This window comes from Bos indicus x Bos taurus, chromosome 15 (assembly GCF_003369695.1).
Source record: "Bos indicus x Bos taurus breed Angus x Brahman F1 hybrid chromosome 15, Bos_hybrid_MaternalHap_v2.0, whole genome shotgun sequence".
NCBI classification, from domain to species: domain Eukaryota; kingdom Metazoa; phylum Chordata; class Mammalia; order Artiodactyla; family Bovidae; genus Bos; species Bos indicus x Bos taurus.
The window spans coordinates 79,177,551-79,202,747 of record NC_040090.1 but is presented as its reverse complement, the minus strand read 5'-3'; the positions used below and the strand labels follow the sequence as shown (position 1 = coordinate 79,202,747).

Sequence of the window (25,197 nt, the reverse complement as noted above, 5' to 3'; positions counted from 1 at the left end):
TGAGATTCTTGACCCTGGAATCTGTCCAGCATACTGTGAAGCCCAACTTTTGGAGAGTTCCATGTGGAGATGAACTGAGCTTCCCAGTTCTCGGGCAGCACTGATTTGCCAGTCCATGAGTGAGCAGAGTGGAAGACACAAGCTTTCTCTAACAAGGTGTACCCAAATTTCAGATACGGAAGCTTAAATGACTTTTTGAAAATTATGATGTTTTAATCTACTAACTTTTGGTGAAATCTGTTGTACAGTAAGACTTAACTGCTAAAGTTCTTTGGTCTCCAGAAGTAGGATCCTACCTTAACAAAAACCTAAAACACATGGCTTTGGATTTGAGACTAGGTGGTCGGCTGAAGCTGGAAGGACCTTCAGAAGAATATAAGTGGAAACCTAAAGGACTTCTAAGAGAATAGTGGAGGCATAAGGGACTGGTTCCAAATAGGAAAAGGAGTTCGTCAAGGCTGTATATTGTCACCCTGCTTATTTAACTTATATGCAGAGTACACCGTGAGAAACGCTGGACTGGAAGAAACACAAGCTGGAATCAAGATTGCCAGGAGAAATATCAACAACCTCAGATATGCAGATAACACCACCCTTATGGCAGAAAGTGAAGAAGAACTCAAAAGCCTCTTGATGAAAGTGAAAGTGGAGAGTGAAAAAGTTGGCTTAAAGCTCAACATTCAGAAAACGAAGATCATGGCATCCGGTCCCACTACTTCATGGTAAATAGATGGGGAAACAGTGGAAACAGTGTCAGACTTTATTTTTCTGGGCTCCAAAATCACTACAGATGGTGACTGCAGCCATGAAATTAAAAGACGCTTACTCCTTGGAAGGAAAGTTATGACCAACCTAGATAGCATATTCAAAAGCAAAGACATTACTTTGCCAACAAAGGTCTGTCTAGTCAAGGCTATGGTTTTTCCTGTGGTCATGTATGGATGTGAGAGTTGGACTGTGAAGAAGGCTGAGCGCCGAAGAATTGATGTTTTTGAACTGTGGTGTTGGATAAGACTCTTGAGAGTCCCTTGGACTGCAAGGAGATCCAACCAGTCCATTCTGAAGATCAGCCCTGGGTTTTCTTTGGAAGGAATGATGCTAAAGCTGAAACTCCAGTACTTTGGCCACCTCATGCGAAGAGTTGACTCACTGGAAAAGACTCTGATGCTGGGAGGGATTGGGGGCAGGAAGAGAAGGGGACGACAGAGGGTGACATGGCTCGATGGCATCACTGACTCATGGACGTGAGTCTGAGTGAACTCCGGGAGTTGGTGATGGACAGGGAGGCCTGGCATGCTGTGATTCATGGGGTCGCAAAGAGTCGGACACTATTGAGCGACTGATCTGATCTGATCTGAAAGGACTTTGAGAATTTAAAAGGAGGAAACAATCCCAGACAGACAGAAGTACTCTCAGCACCTAAAGGTCATGCCCTGGACACTCTTAAGCAAAAAAGCTTCAGCGAATCTTAAGGGTGTTGTGCCACAGCCAATGCACAAGAAGCCTAAGGTAGAAAGAAAGACTTGTCATGATGAGATTTATGGTCACGGCTTTTGTCTAATGTTGTGAATCTCAAGTGAAAGTCAAACTCTTTAAGATTTTAAGAAAACTGTTCTAAGCTTCATCTGTTTGGGATTAATGGCGAAAAGAGAGAGCAATTAAAAGAGAATTTAGAACCCCAGAATCGCTATAGGCAAGAAGCAGGCTGAGAAAACCACTCAGCCGCAAACATGGCTCCATCTTACTGAAACGTATGCATAATTAAGAGGCGAGGATCAGCAGCTCAAAGCCAAGAGCCGTGGACAGTCATACCCAGTGAGCAACATGGAATCCTAACAAAACAACTGAAGACATAAGCTTGCTTGGATTTCTGAATTGCTAAGGACACATGAGCCTCCTATTTCCTCACTTTTTAAGTGAGAATGACTATTGCAGTTACCTATCCTACCACTCCAGTACTCTTGTCTGGAAAATCCTTCCAGGACAGAGGAGCCTGGAAGGCTGCAGTCCATGGGGTCGCTAAGAGTTGGACACGACTGAGCGACTTCACTTTCACTTTTCACTTTCATGCGTTGGAGAAGGAAATGGCAACCCACTCCAGTGTTCTTGCCTGGAGAATCCCAGGGATGGGGGAACCTGGTGGGCTGCCGTCTATGGGGTTGCACAGAGTCAGACACGATTGAAGCAACTTAGCAGTAGCAGCATCTTACCATTTTGTATTGGATTTGTAGGGGATAGATAACTCATCTGTGCAGTCCACAGGTACTCAGGTGAGAACCATACTTGAGAAAGAGCTTTTGAGGAACCACACCTAAGAAGCCTCATCCATCCTTCCACCTAATCTAGATGACATCTGGCCTGAGCCTGAGGCTGGAATGGAATGAGACATTTAGGGAAACTTAAAAGGAGATGACTGCATTTTACACGGGGGAGAAAGGCAAACAATTTGTGCCCAGAGGGCAGACTGCAGCAGCTTCAAAGTATGGCCCCCAAATAACCTGGCACTCTTCCCATTGAGAGGTGAGGTCTGTGTTCCCTTGCCCTTGACAACCTAACCAATACAATGAGGGCGAGTGGCACTGTGTAAGTTGTCAGATCTAGGCCTTAACAACTTCACATCTTTCATGTCCTCTTTCCTGGGGTATACACTGCTAGAACCAATATATCATGTTGTGAGGTAGCCAAGCAGTACATACAGAAAGGCCCAAGTGGAGACATCTAGAGAGCAACCAAGGCCTCTAGTCATCAGTCCCGATGAGTACCAGCCAATAATCGGCACCAACTAGCCAGTGCTGTGACTGAGCGCCTGCTAAGTAGATCCTGCAGCTCTAAGATGAGCTTTTTCAGCTGGTGTCACATGGAGAAAAGACTAATCTACTGCACCAGATTGTGCCCAAAATGCACACGCATGAGCCAAATAAATGGCTGCTCTTGTTTTTAGCCATTAAGCTTCAGGGTAGTTTATTACACAGCAATAGATAGCTGATAGATCAGGCTTTCACAGTCTCAGTTTTATGCTTCTCCTGTTATAGAAAGATAGCTCCTTTGGAGTTCATTAGAGACAAAAAGTTACTGTGGTGTGCGATTGGTCCCAACGATCCCTGCCACTTGGTATTCATGTCCGTCCTTGTGAAATTCCCTCACTTTGAGTATGAACTGCTTCTGGGGACTTGCTTCTAATGAAAGAATATGGAAAAGTGATGAGAAGCCACTTCTGAGGGTAGGTTACAAATACTGTGACATCTGTCTAGCTCACTTTCTCTGCATCTCTTCCTTGTTCACTTGAAGTGGAAAAGTTGTATGCTGTGAGCTGCGTTATGGAACGCTCATGTAGCAATGAACTGGTTTGTCCAGTCAACAATCAGTGAGGGCCTGAGGGCTGCCAATAGCCCTCCCGTATGTGCTCCGAGAGGCTCCAGCAATTGCAGCCCTGGTGACACCTGACTGAAGGCTTGTGAGCGACCCTAAAACAACATGCCCAGCTACGTTATACCTGGATTCCTGACTCACAGAAACTGATGTGATAAAGTTTTGCTGTTTATGTCACTAAGTTCTAGGGCAATTTATTATGCAGCAATAGATAATAACAGAGCTATCATATATTAGTGTCTGATGTAATACATTCATTCCATAAATATTTAAATCCTCATTGTCCATTCATTCAGCATTTACTAAGAGCTTATAAGGTGCAGGCATTATAAGGTGCTTGCTTTTATGGAACCTACATTTTACTGGGGGATAAAAGCAAAACTGTATTATAAGAAAAAGATGACATAGTGTTAAACCCTATGTAGAGAACTATAACAGTATCTGTGATATGAGATTCTTTGAGATTCCTTTGGTCAGCAAGGAGATCAAATCAGTCAATCCTCAATGAAATCCTGAATATTCATTGAAAGGACTGAGGCTGAAGCTCCAATAATTTGACCACCTAATGTGAAAAGCTGACATTGGAAAAGACCCTGTTGCTGGGAAAGATTGAAGGCAGGAGAAGAAGGGGATGACAGAGGATGAGACTGGATAATATCACTGACTCAATGAAAATGAGTGTGAGCACACTCCAGGAGACAGTGAAGGACAGGGAAGCCCGGTATGCTTTAGTCCACAGGGTCCTAAAGAGTCAGACATGACTTAGCACTGAAAAACATGTGGTATGATGGAAGAAATATGAAATGATAGTGATATGATAGAAGATTAGAGGGAATAAAAAATGAATAAAGTATATTCTTTATCCTAAAGAGCATTAGCAACCAATAAAAGAGATAGATGGCTAAAGTCCCTAATGGTGTTTTATTTTTTTATTTTTTATACATGTTTCAATGCTATTCTCCCAAATCTCCACACCCTCTCCCTCTCCCATAGAGTCCAAAAGACTGTTCTATACATCAGTGTCTCTTTTGCTGTCTCGTACACAGGGTTATTGTTACCATCTTTCTAAATTCCATATATATGCGTTAGTATACTATATTGGTGTTTTTCTTTCTGGCTTACTTCACTCTATATAATGGATTCCAGTTTCATCCATCTCATTAGAACTGATTCAAATGTATTCTTTTCAATGGCTGAGTAATACTCCATTGTGTATATGTACCACTGCTTTCTTATCCATTCATCTGCTGATGGGCATCTAGGTTGCTTCCATGTCCTGGCTATTATAAACAGTGCTGTGATGAACATTGGGGTACATGTGTCTCTTTCCCTTCTGGTTTCCTCAGTGTGTATGCCCAGCAGTGGGATTGCTGGATCATAAGGCAGTTCTATTTCCAGTTTTTTTAAGGAATCTCCACACTGTTCTCCATAGTGGCTGTACTAGTTTGCATTCCCACTAACAGTGTAAGAGGGTTCCCTTTGCTCCACACCCTCTCCAGCATTTACTGCTTGTAGACTTTTGGATTGCAGCCATTCTGACTGGCGTGAAATGGTACCTCATAGTGGTTTTGATTTGCATTTCTCTGATAATGAGTGATGTTGAGCATCTTTTCATGTGTTTGTTAGCCATCTGTATGTCTTCTTTGGAGAAATGTCTATTTAGTTCTTTGGCCCATTTTTTGATTGGGTCATTTATTTTTCTGGAGTTGAGCTGTAGGAGTTGCTTGTATATTTTTGAGATTAGTTGTTTGTCCGTTGCTTCATTTGCTATTATTTTCTCCCATTCTGAAGGCTGCCTTTTCACCTTGCTAATAGTTTCCTTTGATGTGCAGAAGCTTTTAAGTTTAATTAGGTCCCATTTGTTTATTTTTGCTTTTATTTCCAATATTCTGGGAGGTGGGTCATAGAGGATCCTGCTGTGATGTATGTCAGAGAGTGTTTTGCTTATGTTCTCCTCTAGGAGTTTTATAGTTTCTGGTCTTACATTGAGATCTTTAATCCATTTTGAGTTTATTTTTGTGTATGGTGTTAGAAAGTGTTCTAGTTTCATTCTTTTACAAGTGGTTGACCAGTTTTCCCAGCACCACTTGTTAAAGAGATTGTCTTTAATCCATTGTATATTCTTGCCTCCTTTGTCAAAGATAAGGTGTCCATATGTGTGTGGATTTATCTCTGGGCTTTCTATTTTGTTCCATTGATCAATATTTCTGTCTTTGTGCCAGTACCATACTGTCTTGATAACTGTGGCTTTGTAATAGAGCCTGAAGTCAGGCAGGTTGATTCCTCCAGTTCCATTCTTCTTTCTCAAGATAGCTTTGGCTATTCGAGGTTTTTTGTATTTCCATACAAATTGTGAAATTATTTGTTCTAGCTCTGTGAAGAATACCGTTGGTGGCTTGATAGGGATTGCATTGAATCTATAAATTGCTTTGGGTAGTATACTCATTTTCACTATATTGATTCTTCCAATCCATGAACATGGTATATGTCTCCATCTGTTAGTGTCCTCTTTGATTTCTTTCACCAGTGTTTTATAGTTTTATATATATAGGTCTTTAGTTTCTTTAGGTAGATATATTCCTAAGTATTTTATTCTTTCTATTGCAATGGTGAATGGAATTGTTTCCTTAATTTCTCTGTTTTCTCATTATTAGTGTATAGGAATGCAAGGGATTTCTGTGTGTTGATTTTATATCCTGCAACTTTACTATAGTCATTGATTAGTTCTAGTAATTTTCTGGTGGAGTCTTTAGGGTTTTCTATGTAAAGGATCATGTCATCTGCAAACAGTGAGAGTTTTACTTCTTCTTTTCCAATTTGGATTCCTTTTCTTTTTCTGCTCTGATTGCTGTGGCCAAAACTTCCAAAACTATGTTGAATAGTAATGGTGAAAGTGGGCACCCTCGTCTTGTTCCTGACTTTAGAGGAAATGCTTTCAATTTTTCACCATTGAGGATAATGTTTGCTGTGGGTTTGTCATATATAGCTTTTATTATGTTGAGGTATGTTCCTTCTATTCCTGCTTTCTGGAGAGTTCTTATCATAAATGGATGTTGAATTTTGTCAAAGGCTTTCTCTGCATCTATTGAGATAATCATATGGTTTTTGTTTTTCAATTTGTTAATGTGGTGTATAACACTGATTGATTTGCGGATATTGAAGAATCCTTGCATCCCTGGGATAAAGCCCACTTGGTCATGGTGTATGATCTTTTTAATGTGTTGTTGGATTCTGATTGCTAGAATTTTGTTAAGGATTTTTGCATCTATGTTCATCAGTGATATTGGCCTGTAGTTTTATTTTTTTGTGGGATCTTTGTCAGGTTTTGGTATTAGGGTGATGGTGGCCTCATAGAATGAGTTTGGAAGTTTACCTTCCTCTGCAATTTTCTGGAAGAGTTTGAGCAGGATAGGTGTTAGCTCTTCTCTAAATTTTTGGTAGAATTCAGCTGTGAAGCCGTCTGGACCTGGGCTTTTGTTTGCTGGAAGATTTTTGATTACAGTTTCAATTTCCATGCTTGTGATGGGTCTGTTAAGATTTTCTATTTCTTCCTGGTCCAGTTTTGGAAAGTTGTACTTTTCTAAGAATTTGTCCATTTCTTCCACGTTGTCCATTTTATTGGCATATAATTGTTGATAGTAGTCTTTTATGATCCTTTGTATTTCTGTGTTGTCTGTTGTGATCTCTCCATTTTCATTTCTAATTTTATTGATTTGATTTTTCTCCCTTTGTTTCTTGATGAGTCTGGCTAATGGTTTGTCAATTTTATTTATCTTTTCAAAGAATCAGCTTTTGGCTTTGTTGATTTTTGCTATGTTCTCTTTTGTTTCTTTTGCATTTATTTCTGCCCTAATTTTTAAGATTTCTTTCCTTCTACTAACCCTGGGGTTCTTCATTTCTTCCTTTTCTAGTTGCTTTAGGTGTAGGGTTAGGTTATTTATTTGACTTTTTTCTTGTTTCTTTAGGTATGCCTGTATTGCTATGAACTTTCCCCTTAGGACTGCTTTTAAAGTGTCCCACAGGTTTTGAGTTGTTGTGTTTTCATTTTCATTAGTTTCTATGCAAATTTTGATTTCTTTTTTGATTTCTTCTGTTATTTCTATCTGGTTATTCAGCAGGGTGTTGTTCATCCTCCATATGCTGGAATTTTTAATAGTTTTTCTCCTGTAATTGAGATCTAATCTTACTGCACTGTGGTCAGAAAAGATGCTTGGAATGATTTCTATTTTTTTGAATTTACCAAGGCTAGCTTTATGGCCCAGGATGTGATCTATCCTGGAGAAGGTTCCATGTGCGCTTGAGAAAAAGGTGACATTCATTGTTTTGGGATGAAATATCCTATAGATATCAATTAGGTCTAACTGGTCTGTTGTATCCTTTAACGTTTGTGTTTCCTTGTTAATTTTCTGTTTAGTTGATCTATCCATAGGTGTGAGTGGGGTATTAAAGTCTCCCACTATTATTGTGTTATTGTTAATTTCTCCTTTCATACTTGTTAGCATTTGTCTTACATATTGCGGCGCTCCTGTGTTGGGTGTATATATAATTGTTATATCTTCTTCTTGGATTGATCCTTTGATCATTATGTAGTGACCTTCTTTGTCTCTTTTCACAGCCTTTGTTTTAAAGTCTATTTTATCTGATATAAGTATTGCTACTCCTGCTTTCTTTTGGTCCCTATTTGCATGAAAAATCTTTTTCCAGCCCTTCACTTTCAGTCTGTATGTGTCCCCTGTTTTGAGGTGGGTCTCTTGTAGACAACATATGTAGGGGTCTTGTTTTTGTATCCATTCAGCCAGTCTTTCTCTTTTGGTTGGGGCGTTCAACCCATTTACGTTTAAGGTAATTACTGATAAGTATGATCCCGTTGCCATTTACTTTATTGTTTTGGGTTCGAGTTTATACACTGTTTTTGTGTTTCCTGTCTAGAGAATATCTTTTAGTATTTGTTTGAGAGCTGGTTTGGTGGTGCTGAATTCTCTCAGCTTTTGCTTGTCTGAGAAGCTTTTGATTTCTCCTTCATATTTGAATGAGATCCTTGCTGGGCACAATAATCTGGGCTGTAGGTTATTTTCTTTCATCACTTTAAGTATGTCTTGCCATTCCCTCCTGGCTTGAAGAGTTTCTATTGAAAGATCAGCTGTTATCCTAATGGGAATTCCCTTGTGTGTTATTTGTTGTTTTTCCCTTGCTGCTTTTAATATTTGTTCCTTGTGTTTGATCTTTGTTAATTTGATTAATATGTGTCTTGGGGTGTTTTGCCTTGGGTTTATCCTGTTTGGGACTCTCTGGGTTTCTTGGACTTGGGTAGTTATTTCCTTCCCCATTTTAGGGAAGTTTTCAACTATTATCTCCTCAAGTATTTTCTCATGGTCTTTCTTTTTGTCTTCTTCTTCTGGGACCCCTATGATTCGAATGTTATAGCATTTAATATTGTCCTGGAGGTCTCTGAGATTGTCCTCATTTCTTTTAATTCGTTTTTCTTTTATCCTCTCTGATTCATTTATTTCTACCATTCTATCTTCTAATTCACTAATCCTATCTTCTGCCTCTGTTATTCTACTATTTGTTGCCTCCAGAGTGTTTTTAATTTCATTTATTGCATTATTCATTTTATATTGACTCTCTTTTATTTCTTCTAGGTCCTTGTTAAACCTTTCTTGCATCTTCTCAATCTTTGTCTCCAAGCTATTTATCTGTGATTCCATTTTGATTTCAAGATTTTGGATCAATTTCACTATCAGTATTCGGAATTCTTTATCAGGTAGATTCCCTATCTCTTCCTCTTTGGTTTGGTTTGGTGGGTATTTATCCTGTTCCTTTATCTGCTGGGTATTCCTCTGTCTCTTCATCTTGTTTAAATTGCTGAGTTTGGGATGTCCTTTCTGTATTCTGGCAGTTTGTGGAGTTCTATTTATTGTGGCATTTCCTTGCTCTGTGTGAGTTTGTACAGGTGGCTTGTCAAGGTTTCCTGGTTAGGGAAGCTTGTGTCGGTGTTCTGTTGAGTGGAGCTGCATTTCTTCTCTCTCCTTTCAAAGACTTAGGTTGCTTTTCTGGGTGCCTGATGTCCTCTGCTGGCATTCAGAAGTTGTTTTGTGGAATTTACTTGGCGTTTAAATGTTCTTTTGATGAATTTGTGGGGGAGAAAGTGTTCTCCCCGTCCTACTCCTCCGCCATCTTCCCTAATGGTGTTTTAAAAATGACTTTATAACATGTTTCTGGAGCTTAGTGGAACAGTGACTTAATCAAGGAAGTATCTGTTAAGTTTTGAAAGTTGTACTGAATTTTGACAAAGGCAGACAACTGGACAGGACTGTTTAAAACAACCATTAATGTGTTAGTATCTGTGCTAAGTGCTGGATGGGCATCATCTCATATACTCCTCACAATAATCCTCAGAAGCAGATACTATTATAATTTCCATTTCACAGAGGAAAAAATACAGAAACAAAGAGAATAGCCTGTCCAAAATCACTGAGCTGGTGAATGACAAGTCTAAGATTTGGACCCACGTAATCTAACTCTAAAGTCTGTCTGCAGCATCAATACTGCCTCCAATGTATTTTATATTTCTGTACTGTACAAAGGCAACATTTGAGATCTGTCGACTGAAAAAGAATACACCACGTGAGAGTTGTGTGTTAAGCTTTATTTGTGGCAAAATGAGAACTACAGCCCAGGAGACAGCATTTCAGGTAGCTTTGAAAAACTGCTCCAACGAGTTAGGGGTGGAAGGTCAATATATTTCTGACATTGGTGAAGGGGGAGTACATGGAATTGAGCGCTTATTTTGCAAAAGGCTGCTCCTAGCCTCGGGAAGATTCAATATAAGACAATCACGCATTGGGAATTAAAGTTCTAATAATGGGGAAACTAAGGCTCAGAGTAGTTTTAATTAACTAAACTTTTTAAATAAATCTAAATGGTAGAGAACTTGAATCAAGGTCTAACTCTAATTTTGTTATCCCATGTTTTTCATGAAAGATGTCATAAAACCAAAACAGGATAAGAGCAGACTCTTTCAAGCATCAATCAATTAATTGATAACTCAGCAATCATCTGTTAAATAGCTGGTATTTGTCAATCATTTGTTAGGTCCTGGGGATACAGATATAACACGATCCTAGTGCTAGAGGTGGAGATGGATAATGAAAGAAGGCAACTACAGACAATACAGTGAGTTCCCTGATAATGATAAGCACTGTGCCTGTGAAACACGGATGTGAGGTATACCAAATCCACACTGTGCATAAGGGCAAGTCAGGAATGGCTTTCTAGAGGAGATAACGCTTCAGGTGAGACTCAAAAGATACACAGCATACAGTAGAGAAAGACATGGAAAGCAGGAAAAGGAAGGGGCATTAATAAAAAAGACATGCGTGAACTAGGCTGATGGCCAGAAGCTTTTGAATACTAATACTGAGGAGCTTAGTCTAGAAAGCGATGATAAAACTGAACATTAAGTAGGGAAGTGACATGATCATATTTGGATTTTAGAAAGATTATCCTAGTAGAAGTAGGGACAACAGGCACTAGAGTGAGGAAACTGAAGTCAGAGAGGTGAATTTGGAAGGTAGTGTAACACAGGCATGAATCAAAGGGGACATGCATCAGTGAGAATAAGGATAACAACAGAAACACTTCTGCAGCACTTACGAGTGCAGGCCTGTTCTCAGCATTTTACTTACATTAGCCCTTTAGACTTCAAATGGACCCTCTGAGATGGATACAGTTTTATTATTCCTGCTAGGAACATTTAGAAACTAAGGTGGTGGTGTTTAATTGCTAAGTCGTGTCTGACTCTTTTGTGATCTCATGGACTGTAGCCCACCAGGCTCCTCTGTCCATGGGATGTCCCAAGCAAAAATACTGGAATAGGTTTCCATTTCTTTCTCCAGGAGGGGGTTCCTGACCCAAGGATCAAACCCAAGTCTCCTGCATTGCAGGCGGGTTCTTTACTACTGTAAATTAAGGTAGAGAAAGCTTAAGTAACTTGCACCAGAAAACATTCCAGTATGTAATCTTTGATGTTTGATTTCCACTCTGCAACCTTAATATGTATATTATATGAACTTAAAAAAAAAAGGACCACCGTTAGTAACTCTTTTTCCTTTTCATTTAATAATGTAACTGTCTCTCCTACTGACAAACTCTACCCTACAGATTAAACTGATGTGCTGGCCCTCACACCTGAGTGGGATACTGGTAATCCATCATCCGCACACTGCTGAAGTTAAGCCAACACTGGCTTATAGTGTACGGAAATGAACTGACTCTCACTTGATTCAAGCTTATTGCAGGGTCTGAAACAGGGAGCAAACTTTGTAATTGCTATTTATTTTGAGCACTAGAAGTTGCATTGGGATTTCACAGTATGTGGAAAGAAAAGAATTCAGTTTGCATATTTTAATGAAAAGGAGAAAGAAAAAAGGAAAAACAAAAATATAATTCACTGTGATTTCAATTTTATATGAAGTGCTTAACCCATATGTACAGTTTATCACGAACTCCTAAACTACCCATAACTTACAACTTTCTACAATTAATTAAATTAGCTAAAATCCATTTCATACACATATACATCATGAGAGAATATTTTTCAGAAGGATAAATATAGCTTCAGAGTAAAGCACTTTAATGATAGAACCCTTACCTTCTATACAGAAGAGAAAGTACAACTCAGAAGATAGCTTGTGATAAAAGAGAATACATTCTGATTTAATCTTTCTAAGACCTTTATTTAGCACCAAGGATTTCAATTTTCTTACCCGGGAAACAATTTATAAACCATCACCAGAACCAACGAAGAACTTTCAGATCCAAGAGATTTAATTAGTTGAACTACTTTCTTTTCAAATATGTGTTATTTTAAAAATCCTTTTATTTATGTCTTTTAAAAGTCTCATATTATTTGTTTTCTCAGGACATGTAATTTCAGTTTCCCATTAAAAATTCCCTGATATCTCAGTTGGTAAAGAATCTGCTTGCAATGCAGAAACCCCAGTTCAATTCCTGGGTCGGGAAGATCCCCTGGAGAAGGTATAGGCTACCCACTCCAGAATTCTTGGGCTTCCCTGGGTGGCTCAGCTGGAAAAGAATCCACCTGCAGTGCAGAAGACCTGGGTTTGATCCCTGGGGTGGGAAGATCCCCTGGAAAGGAGAAAGGCTATCCACTCCAGTATTCTGGCCTGGAGAATTCCATGGACTGTATAATTCATGGGGTCACAAAGGTTCATACATAACTGAGTGACTTTCACTTTCACACTTTCATTAAAAATTATAAAATATGTATAAGAGATTACACTAAGTTATATAAAAAGTTTGGAAAGGTAGAAGCAATCCATTGATGAATGAATGGACAAACGAAATCTGACACAGAACTAACTTGACCCAAAAAGAGTCTTGTCCAAATAAACCCACTCCAAGTTGAAAATATCCTGTCGAAAATGCATCTAATGGACCTAACTTACTGAACATCGTAGCTTTTAGCCCAACCTATTTTAAAAGTGCTCAGAACTCATACGTTAGCCTTCAGTTGGGCAAAGCCATCTAACACAAAGCCTGTTCTATAATAAAGTATATAATATCTCAAGTAATTTATGGAGTACTGCATTGAAAGTGAAAACAGAATGGCTGTATGGGTACAGAATGACTGAACTGTATCGGTTGCTCACCCTGATGACTGTGTGGCTGAGTGACAGCTGCAGCTCACTGCCGTTGCCCAGCATTTCAAGAGAAAAGTACCACGTATGCCAGCCAGGGAAAAGATCAAAATTCAAAGTATGGTTTCTATTGAATATATCACTGTTGCACCATCCTAAAGTATAAACCACCTTAAGTTAGGAACCATTTTCATATATGTACAATGGAAAAATTTTCAGCATTAAAAAGAAAGGAAATATACATGCTAAAAATGAATGAACCTTAAGGATAATATGCTTAGTGATACAAACCAGTCAAATAACTATGATTCCACTTATATGAAGCACCTAGAATACTTAACTTCATAGGGATAGAAAGTAGAATGGCGGCTGCTGGAGGCTGGGTGGTGGGGGAACAAGAAGGTATTCAGTGGATAGTGTTTCCATTCCATTTTGTAAAATGGAAAAGAGTTCCGGAGATTGGTTGCACAACCCCATGAATGTACTTAACTTTACTGAACTGTACACTTAAAATGGTTCAAATGATCAATTATATATGTATATTGGCACAATTTAAAAACTTCATTAGAAAACATGCAAAAGGAAAAGAAGAAACCAGTTTCCTTCCTGAGTCTATGGCAGTATTGTGTGCTTGATAATTTATTTGTTACCCACACTGAGTTCACTGAATACAGAAACCATGCCCTGTGCATTTTTTCCTATCTCCAGGGCCCAGCATGGTATAGAGAGTCCATGGTAGAGGGTCAATAAACATTTGCAGAATGTTCTTTATATATCATTCAGTAACAACTTGAAATTGAGTTCATTTTAGGGCTTGAATCCTGACATTATTAGCACAAAAATTTAACTAAATGCAGAATTACCAAAAATAAAGAAAGAAAGAAGACAAGCAAGGAAATAAAACAAAGTGGGTAATTTGTCAAACACAGAGCTGTTGTGATGACGGTACTGTTGCCATTCAGTTGTAAAGTCGTGTTCAAGTCTTCGTGACCCCACAACTGCAGCACACCAGTCTTCCTTGTCCTTCACTCTTTCCTGGAATTTAGTCAAACTCCTGTCCACTGATTCAGTGATGCCATTGAACCATCTTATCTCTGTCTTTCCCTTCTCCTCCTGCTTCAATCTTCCCCAGCATCAAGGTTTTTTCCAATAAGTGGGCTCTTCACATCAGGTGGCCAAAGTATTGGAGCTTCAGCTTCAGCATCAGTCTTTCCAATGACTATTCAGAGTTGATTTACTTTAGGATTGACTGGTTGGATCTCCTTGCCATCTGAGGGACTCTCAAGAGTCTTCTCCAGCACCACAGTTCAAAAGCATCAATTCTTTGGTGTTCAGTCTCCTTTACGGTCCAACTCTCACATCCATACATGACTACTGGAAAAACCATAGCTTTGACTAGATGGACCTTCCTTGACAAAGTGATGTCTTTGCTTTTTAATATGCTGTCTAGGTTTGCCATGGCTTTTCTTCCAAGGAATAAGCATCTTTTAATTTCTTAGCTGCAGTCACCATCCACAGTGATTCTGGAGCCCAGGAGAATAAAATACGCCACTGTTTCCACTTTTTCCCCTTCTATGTGCCATGAAGTGATGGGACTGAACGTCATGATCTTCGTTTACTCAGTGTTGAGTTTTACAACAGCTTTTTCACTCTCCTCTTTCACTCTCATCAAGGGGCTCTTCAGTTCCTCCTCACTTTTCTCCTTTAGAGTGGTACCATCTGCATATCTGAGGTTACTGATGTTTCCCCTGGCAATCTTGATTCCAGCTTGTGAGTCATCCAGCATGGCATTTCGCATGATGTACTTTGCAGCTAAGTTAAATAAGCAGGGTGACAATATACAGCCTTGTCATATTCCTTTCCCAATTTTGAGCCAGTTTGTTGTTCCATGTCCTGTTCTAACTGTTGCTCCTTGATCTGCATACAGGTTTCTCAGGAGACAGATAAGGTGGTATGGTATTCCTATCTCTTGAAGAACTTTGCACAATTTGTTGTGATCTACATAGTCAAAAGCTTTAGCATAGTCAGTGAAGCTGATACTTTTCTGGAATTCCGTCGCTTTTTCTATGATCCAATAATGACTTAGTCGCTAAGGCGTGTCTGACTCTTGTGACCCCATGGACTGTAGCCTTCCAGGTTCCTCTGTCCATGGGATTCTCTAAGCAAGAATACTGGAGTGGGTTGCCATTTCCTTCTCCAGGGAATCTTCCCAACCCAGAAATCAAACTTGGGTCTCCTGCACTGCAGGCAGATTCTTTACAGACTAAGCTACCAGGGAAATATTTTAGGTTTAACAAATATCCCCAAAGATTGGACCTGGTGTGACTCATGCACACATGCTAAGTTGTTTCAGTCATGTTCGACCCTTGCAACCCTATGGACTATAGCCTGTCAGGGTCCTCTGTCCATGGGATTCTCCAGGCAAGAATACTGGAGTGGGTTGCCAGGCCCTTCTCCAGGGGATCTTTTCAACCCAGCAATCAAACCCGCATCTCTTATGTCTCCTGCATCGGCAGGCAGGTTCTTTACCACTCGTGCCGCCTGTGATTCAAATATTTTGGAGTAGGTAACCTTTCTCTTCTCCAGGGGATCTTCCCAATCCAGGGATCGAACTCAGGTCTCCCGTATTGTGGGCAGATTCTTTACCACAAGGGAAGTCCAAGAATACTGGAGTGGGAAGCCTGTCCCTTTTCCAGCAGATCTTCCTGATCCAGGAATTGAACTGGGGTCTCCTGCGTTGCAGGTGGATTCTTTACCAACTGAGCTATGAGGGAAGCCCATCCAATGGATGTTGGCAATTTGATCTCTGGCTCCTCTGCCTTTTCTAAATCCAGCTTGTACATCTGGAATATCTTGGTTCACATACTGTTGAAGCCTAGCTTGAAGGATTTTGAGTATTACCTTGCTAGCATGTGAAATAAGCACAATTATATGATAGTTTGAACATTCTTTGGCATTGCCTTTCTTGGGATTGGAATGAAAACTGACCTTTTCTAGTCCTGTGGCCACTATTGAGTTTTCCAAATTTGCTGCCATATGAGTGCAGTGCTTCTAACAGCATCATCTTTTAGGTTTTGAAATAGCTCAGCTGCAATTCCATTACCTCCACTAGCATTGTTTGTAGTGATGCTTCCTAAAGCTTACTTGACTTCACATTCCAGGATGTCTGGCTCTAGGTGAGTGATCACACCATCGTGGTTATCCCAGTCATTAAGATGTTTTTTGTATAGTTCTTCTGTGTATTCTTGCCACCTCTCCTTAATCTCTTCTTCTTCTGTTAGGTCCATACCATTTCTGTCCTTTATTGAGTCCATCTTTGCATGAAATGTTCCCTTGGTATCTCCAACTTTCTTGAAGAGATCTCTAGTTTTTCACATTCTATTGTTTTCCTCTATTTCTGTGCATTGTTCACTGAGGGAGGCTTTCTTATCTCTCCTTGCTATTCTCTGGAACTCTGCATTCAGTTGGTTCTCTCTCTCCTTTTCTCCTTTGCTTTTCACTTCTTTTCTTTTCTCAGCTATTTGTAAGGCCTCCTCAGATAACCATTTTGTCTTTTTGCATTTCTTTTTCTTGGGGATGGTTTTGTTTAGCATACCAAAATAATTTTAAAGGCACCTTGAGGCACCTGATGATCGAAAATGGCTATTGGTGGAGAACGATAAACTCTATTCAAAATGTACATACATTTTAAAACAAATGTTGTTCAATATCTGTCATTCCAATATGTAACAGACTCACAGTATCCCCAGCATGGCATACACATACACTTGCAAGTATTAAAACTATCTATAATGAAGTTTTGGGAAAGATGATTAAGCTTATCTTCAAGTATGTTCAGTACATAAAGTGATAGTCTAAAATTTTTTTCATCTAATAAAATCTAATAAAAGCAGATCAAATGTATATTTACTTCTGTGGAATTTATTTCAAAATAATGTTCAATAAAAAACTCTATGCTTTTACATTCATTAAGATTTTATGATTTCATGGACACTTTCTGTATTGTTTCCTTGATAAATTCATTTAGGCCAATGTCATGTTGGTGTAAGTAAATATATGTATATTTTCTTGATAAAGTGTCTATTCAAATCTTTTTTCTCATTTATAACATTGGGATGTTTGTCTTTGCATTTTTGAATTGATTTCTTTTTAATATTTCCATACAAATACACGTTCTTTGGTTGGATGTATGTCTTGCAAATCTTTTCTCCTAGTCTGTGGCTTACTTTTCATTCTTTTTTTTTTTTTTCTTACATGATATTTTACATGTTTCAATGCCATTCTCCCAAATCTTCCCACCCTCTCCCTCTCCCACAGAGTCCATAAGACTGTTCTATACATCAGTGTCTCTTTTGCTGTCTCGTACACCTTACTTTTCATTCTTAACAGTTAATTCTTAACAGTGTGATCAATTTGGGGATAATTTTTTTATACGTTTGGAGGTACAGGTGTATGCATTATTATTATTAGGCTTTTGGCTATTTAATTGTTCTACTACCATTTGTTAAGAGATTTTCATTTCTTCATTTAATTGCCCTAGAATATTTGGTGGAAATCAACTGATTATCTCTGAGTCTATTTCTGAACTCCTTATTCCATTTTACTGAGCTATACATCTATCTTTATACCATTAAGAATCCTGGTGGCTCAGAGATTAGAACATCTGCCTCCAATGTAGGAGACCCAGGTTCAATCCCTGGGTCGGGAAGATCCCCTGGAGAAGGAAATGGTAACCCACTCCAGTATTCTTGCCTGGAGAATGCCATGGACAGAGGAGCCTGGCAGGCTACAGTCCATGGGGTTGCAAAGAGTCGGACATGACTGAGTGACTTCACTTTCACGCATTGAAGAAGGAAATGGCAACACACTCCAGTATTCTTGCCTGGAGAATCCCAGGGATGGGGGAACCTGGTAGGCTGCTGTCTATGGGGTCGCACAGAGTCAGACACGACTGAAGCAACTTAGCAGCAGCAGCAGCACACCAGATCTTTTGCATTTTATCTGAATCAAATTCTCTATCACTAATAAAAAAGTTCTATACAGGTTATTTAAATTTTTTTTTTTATTGTGTCTGTGTGGAATTTCAGGATCAGTCTGGAAAAGACTAACATCTTAAGAGCACTGGGTAATCTGCTGTGTGAGCACAGCACCCCTTTCAGTGCATGTTTCCCTTTATTTAGGTCTTTTTAAGTTTCAGTCATCAGTGTTTTATAGTTTTCAGTGTGTATAGAATCTTTACAAATCTTTTATCAATTTTATCCTGATATGTCATCTTCCTGATATAATTACAAATGATACTTTTACATTTCAGTTTTCAATAGTTTTTTTTTCCAGGATACACACTACATTTTTAATGTATTTACTTAAACTCTCTTCTTAGCCTTTTAGATAGCTTTTAGATTTCTTAAGATCCTGAGAGTAGTTGATCATATCCTCTGCCAAAAACAGACAGGCGTCCTTCCTCCTTTCCAGTGTGCATACCTTTTATTTCTTTTTCTTAACATGGTGCACTAGGTAGCCCCTTCAATGAAATGCTGAAAAGCAGTGAGACAGGACCTCAGTACCCTATGCCCAATCTTTGGAGAAAAACATTCAGTCTTTTACTCCTATATTAGCTATAGTTTGTTCATAGATGCCTTTTCTCTGGTTAAGAAGGTTCTCCTAAAATTCTAGTTTGGTGACAGGTTTTGTCATGACTGGATGCTGAATTCTGTCAAATGCCTTTTCTGCATCTATTAATAATGATTTCTAAAATTAATTATTAAAACGGTAAATAATATTGATTTTTCATTAACTCAAATTTAAGATAAACTCCACTTGGTTATCTGTTATTTTGAATTCAATTTGCTAAAATCTTGGTGACAATTTTAGTATCTATATTTATGAAGGAACTCAGTCTGTAGATTTCTTTTATTATATGTCTTTGTTAGGTTTTATTATCAGGTAATGCTAGTCTCACAAAAAAGCAGGGAAGTATTCCTGCCTCTTCTATTTTCTGAAATAGTTTACAGAATTGATATTATTTCTTCCTTATGTTTTTGTTAGATTTCACCAGTGAATTCTAGGCGTTCTCTTTGTGGAAAGGTTTTTTAATAACAAATTCAACTTCCTTAATAGAAAGATTCATAAGTTACCTATTTCTTCTTGACTGAGCTTTGGTAATTTGTATCTTTCAAGGAATTTCTACATTTCATCTAAGTTCATCTAAGTATATTCTATTATGGCAAATGAAGGTTATAAGTTAGGGATAGGGTATATGAAGGCCCCTTGTTCTTACATAGATCAACAGGAACTGATTTCCATTTATTAACATAAGTACATCTAATTATTTTTTCATTATAAGTAAAGCTAGAAATGAGGAGGTGGGGGAATTCTATGCTAATATTTGGTAGGCCTTTGGAGATGAGTATGTGGAGTTCGTTCTTCATAAAGCTGATCACTGCCTCTCATAATAAAGACTACCATTTAGCTGCCTGGTCAAATTAACAAAACATTCAATGAGAGATGAAAAAGAAAGAACAGTGAGCCAGGAAACACAACATCAGGACTGCAGTATGGGCTCTGACGCTTTACCAGGTTAGCAACCCCTTTCAGCTCTGGTTTTCTAACAGAAATAAAAGGGAGATGATAAAGGCAGAAAATCAGTGTTACATGAAACATAAGCTTCCACTCCATTCTAATGGACAACTGCAAATTATTCAATATGAATAATTATCATTGGGTAAAATAGTTTGTATGTGACTTTTCTTAGAACTTATTTGTATAAAGGTAGGTAAATTTGAAAAGGGGGGCCTTTAAGAAAAGATGAGATCTCCAACCATTTAATACGAACCATTTAATCTTTTCCCCCAACGACTGGAAGATGGATAATGGAGGTCGCAGCACAGATGGTGACAGTGGTGTGGGGATGGCATGAAGGAGAGGCAGCACCTGCCGCTGCCCTTTCTGATGAGACTGTCTACAGAGCAGCATTTCTGAAACCTCGGCATGCAGCCAGCCCTCTCAAGGCACTGACAAAACACAGACTGCAGGGCGACATGTTCAGAATTTATGACCAGTTAGTCTGGGGTGGGGCCTGAGAGTCTGTAATTTTACCAAGTTCTCAAATGATACTGATGTTATTGTCTGGAGACCCTACTTGAGAGACACTGCTTAAAGAAGACCATGGCAGAGAAAGGAGTGAAAGGAAAAACCTGTCTAGCAGAGGAGCTCGCAACTCTTAGAGGAAATCTTAATAAAGCTGGTGTGTGTGTGTGTGTGTGTGTGTGTGTATGCGTATTTTTTAAAAGTGTAGGTCTTTCCTTCAAGTTTTAGAAGTGTCACTAATTTGACAAAAGGTTAAACACCAGTTGTTTGGAAACTTAATGAGTCAAGATCTATTAGCAATTTTGCTGTACTGTTGAGTGACTCCTTGCTTTAAAGATGAAAAAGCTTTAGTGTTACCACCTAATATGTTAAGATAGACTGAAATATACAGGAAATACCTACACTGCCTTTAAAGGGATACTATTAAAATAATCTTTTCTAAAGCAATACAATCTATTAATTTCTGCAAAATGGTAATTCACGTAGTGATTATTTAGCAAGAAAGATGAGGTAATTTAGTGTTGTATCTTTCCAACTTTTGTTTATCTTCTAAATTATGATTAAAAGCCTATGTCTTAATACATAAAAGAAGAATAACAATATTCTACAATATCATGTCCTAGCAAGCATATTATAAGTACGGTGATTTTTTTACAAAAAAAGTTTCAGTAGATCACCAGAAATGTGTCAAGGAAAAAATGTCATAATTCTCCCTAGGAAAATTCTTACTCCAGTCATTTCAGAGACTGTAAAGAAAATGTCAAGTACTGAACTATTTCCTAAATTACATTAAGTCACATCACATAATTCAGAACTTGTCACATTCAAATGTAATAAAACATTAAATTTTTATCCTGAAATAAATGGGATAGTACTAGATTCAAATTTTTGGTAAAATGCATTAGAAAGTAAATGTCAGAAACTATTTTAACTGATCTTATCCCAGTGAAAGTCAGCCTTGCCTTATTTGAGTTTTACCAAACACCCTGAAATATTTCAAAGATACTATATGTGATATAATTTAAATGTGCTTCACAAAGCACATTTTTTATCCTTAGAAAGAATTTTAACAAATTCACTTTCAGGCAAATTATACAAATATTTTAAAAATAGTGATATTTTAACGGCTATATTTCTTAAGTCAAAGTGTAATGTAGAACACAATAATTAACAATGAGATTGCACATATCTTACATAAACATATTTTTAAGAAATAAGTCATCAGATCCTATATCAAGGACAGGAACACTTAGCAGAGTTTAATGGGCTGAGGTGAAGATAAGAAATGTTATAAATAATTAATAATCTAGAACCCTTCCCTAAAATATCATTCTTTGGTGTTATTCAAGGAACATGTTTCATATAACAAAACCATTTAGGTTTTTTTGGCTATCTTTCAATAAGATCTATTGTAAACCATATTACATTACAGTCATAAAAATAATTTATCCGTTTTCTTGAATGTGTATGTCAAAGATTACTCAAATGGTTAACAGCAGAAACAAAACAAGAAACCACATTTGTCATTACCTTTCATATTTTTCACTAATATCACATAGTGTCCTCAAGTACTTTATCCATGATAACAATGTAACTTTCACAACAATCACATGATGTAGGCCCCTTTATTATTCTCATCTGACACAAGAGAAAGTTTAAGAGGTTTAGGTGACCTGTCCAAAGTCACACAGCTATTAATTGGCAGAAAAGAATGAAGCAGGCAGACCTATTCTGGAAGCCACATTCTGAGCTTCTTTATTACATTATATTTACATGAAAATATTCTTATTTCCTATAACATTTAATCCAAACTCTTTTCTTTGGCTTTAAAGACCTCAGAAATCTGATGTAACCTTAGTTTTACCATACTTCGTTGTATACCACTTCCACTGGACTTACTGTTCTCTTCTATACAAGCCATGTTCTTCCAGAATCACTGGTCTCCTCTTATTCTTGATGCAACTGTAACTGTCTATACCATACATTTTACCCATATACAGCATGGAGTTGGATTTAAAGATATACACTCTCATGAGTATTTATCTTTTCACAAATAAATTTAAATTCATTTACATTTATTATGACAATCAGACCTGTCTAGATTCAAATCCTGACTGTGTAAATTACTCATTGTGTGACTGGTTAAATTATATAATGCGTCTGTGCCCCAGGCTCCTCACATTAAAATGGGGCTAACATAGCACCATCTCGTACTGTTAATGTGGTGATTAACTGAGTTAATTAATGTAATTTTAAAATTCTTAGAACACTTAACCACTGTTTCCTTCACTGTGTCATGAAGCTTTCATGATTGATAATATATCTACTTTAAATTGGAAACAAATTAGTTACAATTTGTCATACAGAACAGTATTACACCACTCTGATTAATAGATTATTAATTATTAACAAATTACTGAAACTGGAGCCTATTATACAGAGTGAAGTAAGCTAGAAAGAAAAACACCAATACAGTATACTAACGCATATATATGGAATTTAGAAAGGTGGTAACAATAACCCTGTATACGAGACAGCAAAAGAGACACTGATGTATAGAACAGTCTTTTGGACTCTGTGGGAGAGGGTGGGATGATTTGGGAGAATGGCATTGAAATATGTATAATATCATATATGAAATGAGTTGCCAGTCCAGGTTCGATGCATGATACTGGATGCTTGGGGCTGGTGCACTGGGACGACCCAGAGGGATGGTATGGGGAAGGATGAGGGAGGAGAGTTCAGGATGGGGAACACATGTATACCTGTGGCAGATTCATTTTGATATATGGTAAAACCAATACAATATTGTAAAGTTAAATAAAATCAAATTAAAAAAAGAAAAAATTATTAACAAATTAATAACAAATTAACATTATTAACAAATGATTAATAGAGATAGTAATCTACACAAAAAAAACACAATGCAAAGCTGAGACTCTTTTTTCCAGGGTAAAGAAAAGAGGAACATACAGTTGCTACATCTTTTTTTGAAAATTTTTAAAAAGTTTATTTAATTTGTTGATTTCTTATGTTGAATTTTTGGGGCCATACCCTGTGGCATGCAAGATCTTATTAAGATCAAACTTGCCCCCATTTCAGTAGAAGCAGGGAGTTGTAACCACTGGATCTTCAAGAAAGCCCCTGGAATAGATCTTTTTGTATATGTGAATAAAGAATTTTAAGATGGGCTGAAAGTTTCTATCCCCCCAAAATATGTATGTTGAAACCCTAGACCCTGCTGTCATGGTCCTGAAGCTAAGGTCTGGGAGAGATAATTAGGTTACACGGGTGAGGTCTGGGGGAGGTAACTGGGTTGTAAGAGTGAGTGGAGACTTCATGATACAATTAGTGTCCTCAGAAGGAGAGACAGGAGAGAGTTTGCGTTTGTCCTCTATACCCTGTGAGGACACAGCGAGAAGATAGCCATCAGCAAATTAGGAAGCAGGTCTCACCAGACCCCAGATCTAACAGTAATTCAGTCTTCAACTTTCAAGCCTCCAGAATTGTGAGAAATAAGTATTTGTTGTTTAAGCCATCCATTCCATGTTAATTTGTTATAGCAGTCTGAATTAAAACAGAAATCTTTTTTATGTTAGGGAGTAAGATACAGGCAGTTCTAGGAAGACTATCTTTTATTTTCAAACAGAGAAGACTTTTATGTTGACTATCAGTTTCTCTATATTGAGGGTAAACAGCAGGGAAAAAAAAAAAAACACATTTTCTCTTTCTAAATTCCTATAGAGCCCTAGTGACATCTTTTCCAAAGGCCAGGTTCTGCAAAGTTTATATTCTCCAAAGTAGCTAAAGTGAATCTACATAAGATACTCTGAGTGCTTTGTTTTTACCCAAGAGATATGAAATAACATGGATTTTAATGTCATTTATAATGGTCCAATTACTCATCAAGAGATGTGTTGATTTTCTTTTCCTCTGCTTATGATGTTTCTACTTGGTACGTATCCTTCCCTTACTTGTAGTGTATGTATTACAGATGGAGCAGAATCTCTCCCATGGGAGATGCATTTGCCTTAAGCCCCAGCCAGTGAGACCTCTGCACAAGCTGCCCACAGAACTAGTAAAGGACTAGGCACAAAACACAAGCCGTTCAGTCTGAAGCAAACTTAATCCCAAGATTTTTGCTTGAGTTGCCAGGAAACAGGCATTCTTTCTCCTGGACTTAGACGACATAAGACTTGAACTCCTGGGAGACCACCATGTGTAGACGACCCACCCAAAAGTGAAGTTGTTATGGAAGATGCATACACACACATGCACACAGACACACACACGATGACTAAAGAGATAGATAAATAACACAAGCTGAGATCCTAATAACAACTTTAAGCTGCATCAAGCTGATTTAATGCTGCTACCTTTGGATCCTTCAGTTGCAACAGCCGATTAATTCTGTGTGGCTTAAGCTAGTTTACCATGGAAAAGGGAAAAGCCACCCACTCCAGTATTCTGGCCTGGAGAATTCCATGGACTGTATAATCCATGGGGTCACAGAGTCGGACACAACTGAGAGACTTTCACACTAAGCTAGATTAACTCGGATTTTCTGTTACTGTAAATTGTAAGACTTCTAACAAAGGTATACAAGATGGAGGAGTCACTTACATTAATGAAAATAAAACACATATATTTAATATCGGCTTACCTTTTGGTTTAATAAAGCACTTGCCAATTTTTGTACTTCTGAACTCAATAAGGTGGTTCCTCTGATGACTTTGCTGAGAGCAGCAAGAGACTGATGGACACTCTGTACTAAGCGGATGGCGTTAAATTGTTCAAGAATGATGAAGGATAATATTGGAGATCCTTGTCGATCATTAGGAGGCAACAATTTCTGATGAATCAGGTTTGAATTCTAAAAGAATAATGTATCATTTAATATTTGCTGAAAAGTAACACAAATATATCAAAACATTCAAAAGTTATTTAAATCTTCTGTTGGTATACTTGTTTTGAAATACTCTCTTATGAATGGCCAAATGTATTAAACCCGTAAATACATAGGAAAAGAATTCTGGACTTCACCAACTTAAATGGGGTGAGAGTGGAAACTGAGAAGGGG

General features: G+C 38.0%; 1 protein-coding gene across 4 annotated transcripts in view; it reads right to left on the bottom strand.

Annotated features, from left to right (window-relative positions):
• DYNC2H1 (dynein cytoplasmic 2 heavy chain 1) overlaps nucleotides 1-25,197 on the bottom strand; it is a 393,951-nt gene that overhangs the window by 72,864 nt on the left and 295,890 nt on the right. For all 4 annotated transcript variants that reach the window (XM_027563956.1, XM_027563957.1, XM_027563958.1 and 1 more), the window contains one exon: nucleotides 24,781-24,990. In XM_027563956.1, coding sequence (XP_027419757.1) covers nucleotides 24,781-24,990 — 210 coding nt within the window. The remainder of the gene's footprint in view (nucleotides 1-24,780; nucleotides 24,991-25,197) is intronic.